General features: G+C 34.1%; 1 protein-coding gene across 1 annotated transcript; it reads left to right on the top strand.

Annotated features, from left to right (window-relative positions):
- The first annotated feature begins 266 nt into the window (after positions 1-266).
- Positions 267-11,633, top strand: LOC114330571 (IgA FC receptor). The gene is made up of 2 exons (XM_028279959.2): positions 267-661; positions 10,897-11,633. The coding sequence occupies exons 1-2, from the start codon at positions 475-477 to the stop codon at positions 11,451-11,453; spliced, it is 744 nt and encodes a 247-aa protein (XP_028135760.2). The 5' UTR covers positions 267-474; the 3' UTR covers positions 11,454-11,633.
- The last annotated feature ends 5,105 nt before the right edge of the window (positions 11,634-16,738 follow it).

Below are 16,738 nucleotides of genomic sequence, written 5' to 3'. Positions count from 1 at the left end.
GTTTACCCGCTTTAGCTTAAATAAAATTAATAAGTAAAAATAATTAATTAAAGAACAATAAAAATTAATAATTAATAAAATATTGTGCAGTATGCCATTGTTTTATAAATTAAATTGTTAAATAAAATATATTTAATATTCAAATAAAATTAAATAAAATAAAAATTAATTAAAAGATAACAAAAATTAATAGATATTAATTATCCATGCAAATTAATGCAAAATTAATTTTGCATTGTGCTATTATTTTGAAAAGCATTTTTATATTTCATTTATTTTTCGATGTTTTACCAAGCAACTCATGTTGAACACATTTTTCGGATTTTTTACATTGTCCTTTTTAATTTCACATAATACAAAATAATAATTTAGTCACATAATAAAAAGTAATAATAGTAGTAATATAAGGAATACAAAATAGTAACAATAATAAACTCAACCTGAGAGTCGACTTAAATTAATTAACAGTTCAACATGAAAAATTTAATATTAGCCACGGTTGTACTTTTCGCCGTTTATCAGGCAGTAGATGGTATTGTGTGTAGCCACATCTATTGTAGCCTTGTTAGCTGTGAACAAAATATTACTTGCAAACACTATGAAATATTGGTAGAAAAAGGAAGTTTTTGCGGATGTTGTGATTCATGCTACGAGAAATTATGTGAGTATTTATTAAATCATCATAATTGCTCGTGTCTACCATCATCATTATCTAGCCGTTATAGTTATCAAGCTAAACATAGACCTCCTCTAAGTTTCTCCATGCCTCGATATCTTAAGCTACTATCATCCAGATCCCGGCATACGTCGTCACTCCAGCGTGTTGGTGGTCGGCTTCTGCTTTGTTTGTCCGCTCACGAGCACCATTCCAATAATCTTCTCTCTATCTCTTGTCGTTTCCCCGTTACTGAGGATCGTGATTTCTTCCAATATTCCTAACAATGTTTCTCCATTGGTCTCTATCCAAGAGCTTCGCAGAATGAGTTTCCAGCTGAATGCTTTATTTGATCAGACCATCTAGTTGGTGATCGTCCTCTTGATCTTCTCCCCGGAACGTTTCCAGAAACAATTAATCTCTCCAAACTGTCGTCACCTCTACAAACCACGTGACCAAAGAATTGCAGAATTCGTTGCAGACATATTGTGGACCGCCTTTTTTAATATTGAGTTGGTTTAGAATGGAAACGTTTGTACTATGAGCTGTCCAAGGTATGCGCAGCATTCTTCTCCAGCACCACATCTCAAAGGCATCAATTTTTTGGCGCTTGCATGCGCGAAGAGTCCAAGTCTCTGTTCCGTATAGAAATATTGAGAATACAAAGGCATTCACCAGTCTCATCTTGATATTTTGAGAGATAGATCTGTCTTTCCAAACTTTAGTTAGGCGACTCACCGCATTTTTTGCCATACCAATACGTCTCCGAACTTCTGCTTCACAGTTACCATCGTTAGTTATACTAGACACGAGATAGATAAAGGTGTTTACTATCTGGTATTCCTGTAATATGTTAGTCAGTTGAATAGTGTCGAATCTGTCGACGACCATTATTTTTGTCTTAGCTTTATTGATTTTCAGACCAACTTTATTGCTTTTGTACTCAACTCTTCGCAGAAGATCAAACGTTTCTTGCTCATTTGCTGCTATAAGTGTAGTGTCATCAGCATATCTTAAATTGGAAATGTTCCTACCAGCTACTGTTACTCCACCGGCCCATCCTTCTAAGACCATCCTGATGACATGTTCACCATAAATGTTAAATAAGTCAGGTGACAACACGTATCCTTGTCTAACATCTCTCTCGGTCTTGAATTGGTTTGAGAACTTCCGATCTAATCGTACTGTCGCTATATTAGACTGGTACAGATTTTTAATAAGTGTCACCAGGTGCATTGGTGCGCCCATTTCTATTAAAATTGATCACAGATTTATCCAGCTTACCCACAGTCAAATGTCTTTTTGTAGTCAACGAAGCATATAATCATAGGTACTTGAAATTCTCTAGACTTTTCAATGAGTGGTCTCAGGTTCAGGATTTGTTCCCTTGTACCTTTACCATTTACAAACCTTGCATGTTCCTGAGGTATTTGGTAATGTAGATAGGTTTTTAATCTGTTTTTTATGATATGCAAAAAGATTTTACTAGCATGTGGTATTATTGACAGTGTGCGGTAGTTTTCACATCTGGTAGTAGTTCCTTTTTTGTGTAGTGGGATATAAATTGAGGTACACCAATTACATGGCCATTTTCCTGGATTCCAAATAGCTACACAGATAGAATGGATGATATGTAACCCTTTGTCACCTAGTAACTGTAGTATTTCACATGGTATTGAATCAATGCCTGGGGATTTATTTCTCTTTAGCAATTTAATTGCATCTGTGACTTCAGCAAGTAAGACAGTATGTTCTCTAGGGTAGTCAGAAGGCCACTGATTTTCTGCTGATACTTAGTTATTTTTATATAGCTCTCCACAGTAGTTTCGCCATGTTTCCAATATTTCATCAGTATCTGTCCTTAAATTACCTTCCATATCTATTACTGCTATTACAGATCACGTTTGAGGTTTAAATTTTCTGGTAAGGAGTTTGATCTTCTGGAATAAGTCCCTCGGTTCATTTCGACAGCCATGTTCCTCTATCTCTCTGCATATTTGAGAGATGTTATCAGCTTTATCTTTGCGGCACTGTTTTCTGATTTCTCTCGATAACGCTCTGTATTCATCGTTTGTTCCGTATCTAGTTTTATGTTCTTTTCTGCGTTGAATCACAGTTCACGTATTATCGGATATCCATGGCGTACGGTCAGTGGAAACCGCTGCCTCACAGTCTTATAATCTTCTAGTCCACCTATTATTCGGGGTTCTTGCTACATGACCTGCCATCTCCATTTCTTTTTTGCTACATGTTCTACTATGTCTTTGATTTTTGTTCTTTGCCTGGTATTATTTGGTATTCTGTCTCTCCTTGTGATTTCTAGCATGGCTCTCTCCATGGTCATCTGGGTTACTCTTGGATTTTCTGATGATCTTTTCGTTAATGTTACGGTCTATGTTCCGTTTTTTATCACCGGTAATATGCACTCTTCATAATATAGTATGCGCATGCGTTTGGTTATTCTATCCAATTTTCGTCCCATGTCAAAGGTATTTATACACATATATTTCTGTTATATCGGCGTCGTCTATTCTGATGTTTTATGAAAGCACTAAATTTGTCATTATTTGAGTTTTGCTTACGTTTATTCGGAGACCTACTGGTGATACAGGTTGTGCCATTTCTTCAAGCATATGATTTGCCTCGACGATGTTATCCGTGATCGATGAACGATTGCTTCTGCAAATCTAAGGTGCATCTATCTTTCGCCATCAATATGAATTCCTCTATGATCCCAGGATAATGATTAAAGACAAAATAAGAAGACAGTGTAAAATTAAAGCACGTTCTTTATTTGTTGTACTATACAGGACGGTTGATTAGTAAGGTAAAGCTCAATAGCTCCGCTATAGTAATAGATAGCAATAAAAGTTTATAACAAAAATTTTAGCCACCTTTGAGCTTCACATTACAAAATTAGTTAGAATTTTACAGGGTGTTCGATAACACAGTGGCAGACCAAACTTATGTTTTTTTTTAATGGAACACCAAAATATTTTATTTTAAATTCGAAATCCTCTTAACTTCTCCATCACAAAAATATAAACATTTGTTATGTTATACAGGTTATTTACAAAGTTATAACCAATTTTTTATGAAAATCGTAACAAGTTCAACTCCCTGTATAAATAAAAATAAGCAAAACAAGAATGGTTTATTAATGCCATATTTTTAACGTATTGTCAAAATTCTTAAGAATGGTCGATATTGCTAATTTTCTTTATATCAAATACAGGGTGAGTCAAAACGCAAGTACATTATTTTCTCAGTAATTTTAAATGAAACACCCTGTATTTTATATCACTATTGAAAAGTACCATTACCGTACTTTAATTTTTAGATAACATTCCCTATGTCTAAATTTATTAGTTTTCAAGATATTTTCATTTATCAATGGACCAGTAGCGTGGCCACCCAAATCACCAGAATTTAATAAACTGGACTGATTTTTTGGGGTTGCGTTAAAAATGAAGTTTATAAAATACCTTCAACAACAAGGGATGAGATGAAAAATAGAATACAAAGTGTATTTTGATGTGTTAATTTACAAATGCTCCGTAGAGTAAGTAGTGTTAGGAGATAATTTTGAACACCTTATGTAATTAAATATTAAAAATATTTTATTAAAAGTAGCTTCTAATTTTTTCAAACATGTTTTTTTGCAAAATGTATTACTGATAAATTATGTTTCGTTCTTTATTTGTTAGATTGTTAAATTTACATACAAAAGTAGTGTTTAATTGTCTTTACAAAATATTGTATTTTGTGTTTGTGTGTTTTTTTTGTAAAATTTATTACTAATTTAGTGGTTGTGTTTTTTTTATAAAATGTATTACTAATAAATTATTTTTAGTTCTTTATTTGCTACAGTGTTACATTGATTACCGGAATCTTCAATTGTCAATTCAGTCCTGGCTTACTTAAAATTTAGATAAATTTAAACACCTAAAATAATTTGCTCTGAAAAATGAAAATATCTCGAAAGCTAATAAATTTGGGCATAGGGAATGTTATATAAAAATTAAAGTACGTTAATGTTACTTTTCAATAATGATATAAAATACAGGGTGTTCCATTTAACATTACTGAGAAAATAATGTACTTTCCTTTTGACTCACCCTGTATTTGATATAAAGAAAATTAGCAATATCGACCATTCTTGAAAATTTTGACAATACGCTAAAAAATATGGCATTAATAAACCATTGCTGTTGTCCTTATTTTTATTTATACAAGGAGTTGAACTTGTTACGATTTTCATACAAAATTGGTTATAACTTTAGGTAACAAGATTTCGAATATAAAATAAAATAGAGGGTGTTCCATTTAAAAAAAACATAAGTTAGGTCTGCCACTGTGTTATCGAACACCCTGTAACATTCTAACAAATTTTGTAATGTGAAGCTCAAAGGTGGCTAAAATTTTTGTTATTAACTTTTATTGCTATCTATTACTATAGCGGAGCTATTGAGCTTTACCCTACTAATAAATCACCCTGTAGAGAATAATTCTTAAAACGACCGAAAATATCTACCAGAACAACACAATATAAGTAAAAGTAGAAAATGGACTAACCGAGTACTTAATTGTTCAATATGATCATGGATGAGATTGTAAAATCAGTAAAAACTAAAAAAGTATACCAAATGGGAGAAAACAACTTAAAAATAATTATTCAGACGATGCAATACTAATTTCTCAAAGAGAAGATGGTTTACAACGTATTCTGCACCAATTTAATATAACCACCAGAATATTTAAAATGTCAATTTCTCCAAAAAAGACAAAATGCATGATTGTAACCGCAAATCAAATAAGATGTAAATTAAAAATGGAGGGTCAGGTAATACAACAAGTTAGTGATGAAGTTCAAATATATTGTCATTACACTATCTAGCTACGGAAAGCTCGAAACAGAAGTGGAAGATCAAGTGAATATAGCAAACAGAGACGCAGATTGCCGATTGGCAAAGCTGTTAAAAAATTGGCGATATTATTGAGGAAAAATACTCTCACGTGGTCATCTTTATTTGTTTTTATATTAATTTTTCGTCGTTTTTTCTTGCGTGTATGTTGGTAAAAGCAAAAACAGAGTATTTGGTAGTAAACAACGAGGCTCGGTTTCAAGTCCATGTCAGTGATGACGTTAACATTAATCAGTTGGAAACATTTAAATACCTGGGAGCATTGTTTGACAAGACCGGGTTAACGAGAGCAGTGATAAAGCAGAGAATCCGGAAAGGCAGGCAAATTGTGGGAATCTTGAATTCATTTTGGTGGGATAAGAATATTTCTAATAAAAACAAGAAAAGGGTGGACAGAGCAATAGTGGAGTCGGTATTGTGTTATGGCTCGAAAGTATGGAGTCTTAGCGCAGATCTGAAAAAAGGCTACTAGCCGTAGAAATGGACTATATCAGAAGAAGTACAAGAATTTCATGATTAGAAAAGAAGACTAACGAAGAAGTAAGAACAGGAGTGAACGCTGAGGAAACGGTAGTAGATAGAATAGAGAGAAGGTCATTGAAATGGTTTGGACACCTATAAAGAATGCCTGAAGAACGTTGGCCTGAACAAATATTTCAGTGGAGATCAGCAGGATAAAGAAAGCGGGGTAAACCGCGAAAGTCGTGGAATAAGAGCGTCAGGAGATGGATGTATTACCACAATATACAAGAAGACGATGCCTTCGACAGAGAGGTTTGGTAAAGAATGGCGGGAATACGACAAGATGCTATTAACAATTAAATAATTATTGTAATACAAGTGTACCCGAAAATAGATAGATGTTGGTGAAAGCTAACTTCTTCTTTGTGTTTTAGATGAAGGTCAGAGCTGTTGGCGATTGCTGGAAATTACATCAACTGGAAAATGCATAGATGGTTTAGAATGCAACTATGATGGAAAATGTGCCCCAGTTATAAATGTTGATTCAATAATAAGAGTATAAGCCAAACATTTGTTGTCGATGAATAAATGATAAAAATTGTATTCGTAATATCTAATTATTTGCATAAACCATGCTTGTTTTATACTTCATTTCCACACCCATAGTTTTAAGGTCTCTTGCTATATCTAGCCACCGGAATCGAGTGTGTCCGCGTGGTCTTCTTCCAGTTGGGACTTCCTCCCACACCAGTCCTACTGTTCTTTGGTCAGAATGTCTTCTGAGGTGGACTTTATTTCTTTTATGATATTGGCGTCTGGGTAAAGTTCTTTGAACTCTTTGTTAGTTCTTATCTTATATTGTCCTGCTGCTTCATTCAGCACAGGCCCAAAGATCTTTCTTGGGATTTTTCTTTCCCAAACACGTAGTCTTTCTTCGTTTGCCTTTTAATATCGTCCATGTTTCGCTTCTATACATCACAACGGATCATATGATTGTTTTATACACTTGTATCTTCGTATGTCTTGTTAGCTTTTTCGATGTTATAAGATTTTGGAGGGCAAAAAGATACTTGTTGCCGGTCAGTATCCTATTGTTTATTTCTTGTGATCCGTTATTGTCTTCAGTTATTGTTGTTCCAAGATACTTAAATTCTCTAACACGCTCAAAGTTAAAGTCATCGATGGTGATATTCTGTCTCTGCTTTGGTTATTGTGGCTCATATACATACATATTTTTGGTCTTGTCTTCGTTTATTTGGAGCCCATTCTTCTCTGCTTCCTTCTCGAACCTCACGAAAGTCTCTTTCATCCTTAATCGGATGTTTCCAATTAGATCGATATCGTCTTCAAATGCCAGTGGTTAGTTTGCTCTTTCTCGATAAAATATTGTATTCGGTTTTGCGAATCGTGCCCTTCTGATTATGTGTTCCAGAGCTAAGTTGTGGTGAGAGTGCATCTCCCTGTTTTAGTTATCGGTTTATTTCGAATCAGTTTGTCTCGAATGTCTCCGAGTATTGTTGTCCAACTCTCCTTACATCGTAACCGTTCTATATACATCCGTATTAACATGACAAGTTTTTTTGGAAAGTCAAGTTCCTGCATCGCTGTCTACAGTCTAAGGCCCAAACCAGACGAGACACTCTGCAGCGCTACTCTGTGGATCCACAAAGCAGCTTCCGATGATTTACCGTGGGTACTTATGCGAAGTGGACGTCTCACCCCAGACGAGCGACTGTGGCTAGCCACAGTCGCCGAGCCTCACTTATAGTGGCGTCCACTAGTGGCAAACGCCACTCAGACGGACCACTTTTGTAGCTGCCTCAGGTGTTTACGAGAATTGTAGGGTGAGCACCTAAAATGAATTTCGATTCGGAACAGTTTTTGATTGAAGTGCAAAACAGACCGGATATATGTGATACAAGAACCCGAGGGCGTATTTATAGGGCATTAAAAGGAAAAGCGTGGGACGTCATCTTTGAATTATTTGTTTTTGATTTTAAAGAAGATAGCCCTATCGAAAAGAATAAATCACATAAGCAATGTTTTCTCTATTTATATTTACATTTTATTATAGGTTGGATGCATTTGAACTGAACAAACAAATACTACAATCTTGTTTGTTTATTTATGTTAAATAGTGGGGTCCCATCCTAGGTCAAAAAGGGTTTTATTGTTTTTTGTTGAAAACAAAACGATAAGATATCAGTTAAAAGGGGATTGCAAGCTAACATGTTTTTCACTTTCACTCAGTTGTCAGCTTGTATCAAACTATTTTACGCCTGTAGGATACCAGATGTACTGGTTGATTTTTTATGTGCTTCTTTCTCTGATATAGCTGTTTTTGTCTGGTTTTTCTTAATTCCATTTATGGAGTTTATTGGTATTTTCTAAAAGCGTTGAAATTTTATAAAATATTTAAAACTATGGATATTACAAACATTGATTTTGACGAACACACTTTTTTAAAAAAATATTAGCCGGCTTTTAATCATTTGATTAAACTTACTGTTTTTTCTCACCCATTACATTAAACGCCGCACCCTTCCAAACGATCCACTTCGCAGCGTAGTCGCCGGCGCTAGAAAATCGCCTGTTTCAGCCACTCTGTGGATCCACAGAGTAGCGCTGCAGAGTGGCCCGCCTGGTTTAGCCCTAACCCTGCATACTCTATCAAATGCTTGTTTAAATGCTTGTTTTTCATTTAATTTAAACGGTTTATAATATTTGTATAAAATAACTATTTATTTATTAAAACGGGATAGTTCCCCGGAGATGGCTGTATACCATACAAGAATAAAATCTTGTAGCTGTAGCATACAAGAGAAAAAACTGTAACTTTGATACAGTTTGCAATTTGAAGCTCTTTTATAGCTGGAATATTATGTGCGCCACTTATTTTTACGGCGTTTAGCGGTTTTTTATTCTTGTTTAATATAACCGCCAGAAAATTTAAAATGTCAATTTTATATATCTACTGTAATTCTACTATCTCCTTTTCTTTTAACAAAATTTTATTTAAATGTGGACTGTTCTTATTATTATAAAAAAAACAAAATTTAATTTTCACCCTTTAAATAGATTACTTATGTCCTCTATGAATTTATGAATGAATAAATTATGCTGTAAATCTGTTAAATTGACAAAAAACAAATATGGTATGTAATGTCAAACAACTCTCTCTTTTCACAAATAATCTGACTAACCTTATCTATCTTCTTAACTTCTTCTCATGGATTGTGTTGTCCTCGTTTCTCCCACACGTGCTCCTCGGATGCTGCAACTGTTCTTCTTGTCCAAACTGTTTCCCAAACAAAACAGCACTCGCTTGAAAGCTCTACTTAATTTAGTCTCTTACTCGATACAAACAATATCAATCTTTATAATTCCAAAATTTTTTCTCTCAGCTCGATATCTTGTGCAAAATTGATACAAACCGGCTACTCGTTCCAGACATAAAACTGGAATATATTCGGACACGAGGAGATTTTACTTCTCGACTCGATCACGAACGATTTCGTCTCAACAGAAATCTGCTTACAAGGCCACCAAATTAACCACTTTACACAAAATTACTACTTTCCAAACTCGACTGGTCTCTTCAGATCTTAATTACACAGTAAAATGTTTCCCTCATCAAACTCAGACTCAGCCATTACCTCTCAACATTACCTCCCTACTTTCATTTCTTAAGAACAAATAGTGTTGTATACAAATTTTCTGTCTTGTCAAATTTCCAGGAGATATTAAAATTAACTTCTTTCTTATATCCCAGAAAAAAACCCTCTATTCTAAAACTAAACAAATCTGTTTACCGTCGTTGCTTTCGAGGAAACCATTTAGGAACGTTCTATTGTTCACTCCAACCGCTAATACATCCACTTTCTAAAACCGATCGTAATTTATTTCCATTTTTTTGAATTGTTAAGTCCGTTCGTAGAATCTTTATCATTACACTTTTCCTCTTTACCACGAAACACTGCTTACGATTAATTATATTATTTACAAATTTTAGCTATACACTACGGGGTGAGGAAAATTTACGATCTCGTGGGCTTTGGCATAAAATGAATTCTTTAAATTTTCCCCATAAAATTATATAACAATGTATGGTTGTAACCGCAAAACAAATAAAATGTAAATTATAGCTGGAGGGTCAGATAATACAACAAGTGATGAAGTTCAAATATCTTGGCATCACACTATCTAGCTACGGAAAGGTCGAAACAGAAGTGAAAGATTAAGTGAATAAAGCAAACAGAACCGCAGGTTGTCTGATTTAAACAATATAGAGAAATAAAAATATTAAAAAAGAAATAAAATTCAGTACAACACAGTAATCGGGCCAATAAAGATCATACGCGGCAGAAACACGACCTGGCACAGAAAAGAAAAAAAGATTGCCAAGAAAGAGCAGAGATGAAATTTCCTTTGAAAAATCGATAGTAAGTCACTATGGGACAGTGCTATAAATACAGACATACGACTGAGATACAAAATAGAAAACATTAATAACGGGGTAAGAAAGAGAAGAGAAGAATGTAATGATCACATAAGCCGAATGACAAGAATAAATGGAGTAGTAAGGATGGCGAGCGACGGTTCCTCAATAGGAAGGCGATGTATGGGAAGACCACGAAAACAGTAGAGTGACAACTTACTGGATGCATATGGAAAAAACAGACAGTCATATTTATACCCACAAAAAGAAGAAAAAGAAGAATGTTAAAAAACTGGCGATATTATTGAGGAAAAATACTGACTTTCACGTGGTCATCTCTCTTTGTTTTTACAATAATTTCTCATCGTTTTCTCTGGTGTATGTTGATAAAATCTAACTTCTTCTTTATGTTTTAGATGAAGGTCAGAGCTGTTGGCGATTGCTGGAAATTACATCAACTGGAAAATGTGGACTTGGTTTAGAATGTAACTCTGAAGGAAAATGCGCCCCAGTTCTACCTGACTTCTCAGTTCTACCTGACTTCTCAGTTCCACCTGACGCCCCAGTTCTACCTGACGCCCCAGTTCAACCTGACGCCCTAGTTCTACCTGACGCCCCAGTTCTACCTGACGCCCCAGTTCTACCTGACCCCCCAGTTCTACTTGACGCCCCAGTTCTACCTGACGCCCCAGTTTTGCCTGACGCCCCAGATCTACCTGACGCCCCAGTTCTACCTGACGCCCCCGTTCTACCTGACGAGCCAGTTCTACCTAACGAATCAGTTCAACCTGACGAATCAGTTCAACCTGACGCCCCTGTTCTACCTGACGTCTCAGTTCTATCTGACAGCCCAGATCTACCTGACGCCCTAGTTCTACCTGACGCCCCACATCTACCTGATGCCCCAATTCTACCTGACGCCCCAGGTCTATCTGACGCCCATGACGGTTCAATACTATTGAGCCGTCAGTAATACTATTAAATCCAGAAATTTGGTGTCGATGAATAAATGATAAAAATTATATTTTTATATTATCTTATTGTTTGTGCATACCATGCTGGTTTTATATTTCATTTTAGCGGTTTATAATATTTGTATAAAATAACAATTTATTAATAATGAGTAGCTAATAAAATAGTATCCTTTGGGTTAGAGCATAATGTTATTCCAGTCTCTTTAAACGGATGTCTGGCGAACCGTTCTGTAACTAGCAACGTCCTTCACTCTCTTAATGGATCGACTTTATCTTTGGGCCAATTGGGCCGATTGATATTACATATTTATATAGATTTTTCCCGTGCATCAGATAAGTTGCCTATAAATAAATTAATGCTGAAACGAAAATTACGGCGTGCGTAGTGAGTTGTTATTATGGTTAGAAAACTTCCTCTCTAAAAGAAAACTTTTCGGTCAAAGTGAAAAATGACTGCAGTGTTCCACGTGCAGTAGTCAGCGCCAGTGGTGTCACTCAGGGACCAATATTAGGGCCCATTCTGCTTTTGCCCTTCATATCTGATTTAACGTGCGGATGGCAGCCAAAATCGGTTTCATATGCCGACGATTTAAAGTTATATTTCTGTTCAGATATTGCTAATAATAATGACAGACGGTCATTATTTTTTCATGCAGAATTACCCATTAAAGTGTGTCGCACTTATTTAGAAACACCCTGTATTGATGAATAGCTTGGGTGGTTGTTATAGTACCTAACTTATTTATTATTCAACATAAGCGAATGAATAAAAAAAAACAGATTGTTAAGAAAACCTGAGTCTATAGTTGGGATTTCATTTCAGTATCATATAAATGCTCGAATATTCAACAGGGTGTGGTGAACTCTGAGAAAAAACACAGTATGATTTGTACACCCGGTATACAATGACAATTAACCTCTCTAACAACAATATTATTACAGCGATATTGTTGAAGAATAAGGCTAGACCATATTAAAATAAAAAATACAAAAAAGAAAATTTTAAGAAACGCTTTTCTTTAGTTACGAGTGACTAATATTAAAAATATATAAAAAAATCGACTAAAAAGCAAAAAATAAAAAAAATTCAATCTCGAAGTATTATTTGAAAAAAAATGTTAGACAGATTAAATAATGTACAAAAATCTCACACATTCGTTACAAAATTGAATAAATCTAACACATTCGTTAAAGAAAAGCGTGGGGCACGCTTTCATCGAATAAACGGTTTTCACCCCACGCTTTTCTCGAATGTGTTAGATTTTTTCAATTTTTTAACGAATGTGTGAGATTTTTGAATATTCAATCTGCCTAACAGTTCTTTTCGAATAATCATTCCAGTTTGATTTTTTTTTATTTTTTTTTAGACGATTTTTTATAATAGGGGAGAGGCTTGTACCTTGAACCTGATTTTCAAAGCCCAATTATTTTTAAGTAAGGAAAAATTTTTGAAATAACTTGTAGTTTACACACCATAGTGTACTATATTACGTGAAAGATCATTTTAACAAAACAAAACCATAATATTTTTTTGAATTTTATTTATTAGAGCTAATTTTGTACAAGGTACAAACCAGTCCTGTACCTTGAACCACGTAGTCTTGTACGTTGAACCACCCGTAAACCTTTAAGCATATACAGTGCTAGTCAAAAGTCCGTACCCCCTTCGAATCTTTTGAACGGTTATACCTATAATAGTGAAATTTGGAGGGAGGAAATACACGGACGTAAATTTCTTAACTAGTCATGACAGGTGACGTAATAGTGACAGATGACGTTACAGAGCCACTGTGACCGATAATTGTAAATGGGACCTTATGGCAAGTGATACCTCGTTTGAAAGGTATTCAAAATAGCTATTCAGTCATACTATTTTTTTTTTGGGTTTTAGTTAATTTTGATTTTGGTGAATAAAATAAATAAATATAATATTGTAGTTTCGCATTTAATTAATAAAAATTCAAATGTCCGCCTATGGTTTTTTTGTCAAAAAAGTTGACGTTTTTCATTTCTCTAGTAGTTTTTACGTCAAGGTCAACCTTTTTGACAAGTAATCATATGCGGAATTTTGAATTTTTATTAATTAAATGCGAAACTACAATTTTATATTTTATTTCATTTATTCATCAGAATTAGCTTGAACTCAAACAAAATTTGTATGACTGAATAGGTATTTTCAATACCTTTCAAACAAGGTATCACTTGCCATAAGTTCCCATTTAAAATTATCGGTCACAGTGACGCTGCAAAGTCATCTGTCATAATTACGTCACCTGTCATGACTAGTTAAGAAGCTTACGTGTGTATTTCCTCCCACCAAAATTCACTATTATAGGTATAACTGTTCAAAAGATACGAGAGGGGTACCGACTTTTGACTAGCACTGTATACAAAAAATTGTGTTATTCAACATTGAACCTCTCAAAATCTAAGTCAAACACATGTACTCCTTTTTGCCTTTCGGACAACCCAGCCTGACTTGGTGGTTTAAGTTTGGGCAAGACATCTTCAATGTCAATGTCAAGTTGTTAATCACTTAGGCCAAAAAATTTGTTGCTGTTCAGCAGAATTCTCTTCAGATACTGGACCGTTAAATAGGGACTTAAGCAGTTACTTGTGCAACATAAAACTCTTTCTTCTTTTTTTCCCATTAATTTTGTACGGCCCAACGCACAAGACGTGATAGCGGTCCAAGGTACAAGACTCGGCCGAAAAGAAAACAAATGTGAATTTTGCCTAATAAAACGGTTCTGTTATATTTCCCAGTATGTTGTTGAGCTACCTGTTAGTATAGGCATACACACCCTGTGATTTAATTTACGGTATCTCTTAATACAAAAATTACCTATAATACCTTACTTACCTATAAATAGATACCTTACCTATAAATAGATAGTTTTTACGAAATAAAACACTATATTTTTACGATAGCCGCAAATGATTTCTAATCACGTTTAACAACTAACCACAGAAAGACGACGATTGTAGAAGAACTTGAGATAAGAAACACAGACAGTTCGCGCGCAAAATAAAAGAAAAATGAGGTGGCCCATGGTACAAGCTGGCCCAAAGTACAAGCTTCTCCCCTACTTTTAATTTTAGTCATTGGTAACTACAAAAAGGCGTTTCTTAAATTTTTTTTTTCATTTTTTTTATTTTTTACTTTTAGTTATACACTTTTCAAACATTAAAATATATCGTCATGTTTATTAAAATATATGTATAAAACATATGATGTACAAACATGAGAAATAGTCGGCATCGGCAAAAAATTTAAGACTTTATTGTTTATTTATGAAGCATAACGTAAATAATTAACGTGAAAAGTAAAATTATGTACAGTTCATATAATTAGCTACAATCTGTATAAGTTTCAAGTTTCTTCATTGCAAAAAAAAAGAGAATTTAAGCATTTTCAATTAAAATCGTTTTTTTTATTTAAACAATTCATAAACATAAAAAAAAATTATTGACTATTCGTGTCTTGTTCCCGCGAATGCATTGCATATGTCTGCAAATTTTCATTTGCATTGAAGAAAAGGGAGTTAAATTAACGTCTAAAGATTTGACCCAAACGATTGAACTAAAGAAAAGTGTTTAATAAAAATCACTTATATCGGACGGCAGGTTTAGGGAACTCGAGACATCAAAAATGACCCATTTTATGAGTGGCCCATTTTCTCAGACGAGCAGTGTATGTATTACGCAAAACAAATAATTTAAAAGAATTAAAGCCTCGTCCACCCCCTCTCGGAGTAACAAAATAATTATAACAAAATTAATTAAGTGACAAAAATTAATACCTACTAACTAATCATTCTGTTATTGTTTTTTATAACATCATTTTTATCTTTTAATTAATTTTCTTTGTTTTAAAAATGAAGTCACGTTAAACATATTTGTTCGGGCCTTTTACATTGTTTTTTTTTAATTTCACTTAATAATAAAAAAATTATTAGCTATCTCCCTATACCCAGTACTATAAAAATTATTCAATTGTGTACCATTATTCATTATCACTGTGTACTTATTAGAAGTCACAGCATATCGCGGCATTTTGACTGAAAGTCCTTAGTTAAGGAAACATTGAACTTAACAATATTAGCACTTAAACAGAAAATCGAGATACATTAGTAAAGAGTTGTGAAGTTATATAAGATATATAATATTTTCTAATTAATTTGTTCTATCGTTATCATGAAAAGTTTAATGCTCTCCACGATTGTCTTTTTCGTCATTTATCAGGTAGTACATGGTATTATAATATGTAGATGCGACGGATTGAAGTGTGAAGAGTCGGTACCCCTCTCGTATCTTTTGAACAGTTATACCTATAATAGTGAATTTTGGTGGGAGGAAATACACACGTAAGCTTCTCGTATGTAATCTCGTATGTAAAGATTCTGAAGTTCTGGTTAAAAATGGAAGTTACTGCAGCTGTTGCGATGACTGCTATAAAAAATATGTAAGTATTTATTAAATCATTAGGGGAGTGCATATAGATTTTCACTTCAGAAAAAATCCAAACAAGACAGAAATTTTGTAATTTCATTAAGAAATTTTTAATGAGCAAAGTATGCTAAATATGCAGTCACTCGAGCGTTATAGGGACTATTGGGTTGTGAAGAGTAGGTCCTAAACCAAAAAACTTAAGTAAAGTTCCATTTTAGTGGGGACTTTCCTTTTTTAATTTAATTTACCATTTCCAACAATCGTTTTTTTTTTTAGATTATAGCGCCATCTATCCATAATTCGGAAAAATGTCTGGAATAAAAGTTGCTTATTTTTTACGTAAGGAATCCAAATCTGCAAGAAAAAGGGGGGCTCCCATTTAAGATTTTAAAGTAACCCCCACCCCACCCTCCAAGGTAGTTGTGTTTGGTGCCATTCGCTAGATTTTTCAAAAATATTTTTTCTATATTTCAATGTGTATTTTTCAGTTTTTCGATCTGATGTTCATTTCGCGAAATATCGCGGGAGTCGTATTTAAAATTTTAAATTTACCCCCCACCCCTCTCCGTGGGAAGTCGTGTTTGGTATCATTCGATACATTTTTAAAAAATATTGAGCACGTATTTTTTAGTTTTTCGATCTGTCATTAATTACGCGAAGTATTCGCTTTTCTCTTGTGAAACTTTGGGACGACCCATTTCCTTACGCCCCGATCAAATCGTCAGATTTTTAAATATACATCGTTTTGCATGTACTTAACTTACCTTATCTTACTGACGATTTTGAGTTTTTCGAAGGATAGTTTTTTTTCGCCCCCCCCCCCCCTAACGAA

The sequence above is a fragment of the Diabrotica virgifera genome, chromosome 1 (assembly GCF_917563875.1).
Source record: "Diabrotica virgifera virgifera chromosome 1, PGI_DIABVI_V3a".
NCBI classification, from domain to species: domain Eukaryota; kingdom Metazoa; phylum Arthropoda; class Insecta; order Coleoptera; family Chrysomelidae; genus Diabrotica; species Diabrotica virgifera.
The sequence above is the reverse complement of the archived record's forward strand: the minus strand, read 5'-3'. Positions and strand labels throughout refer to the sequence as shown.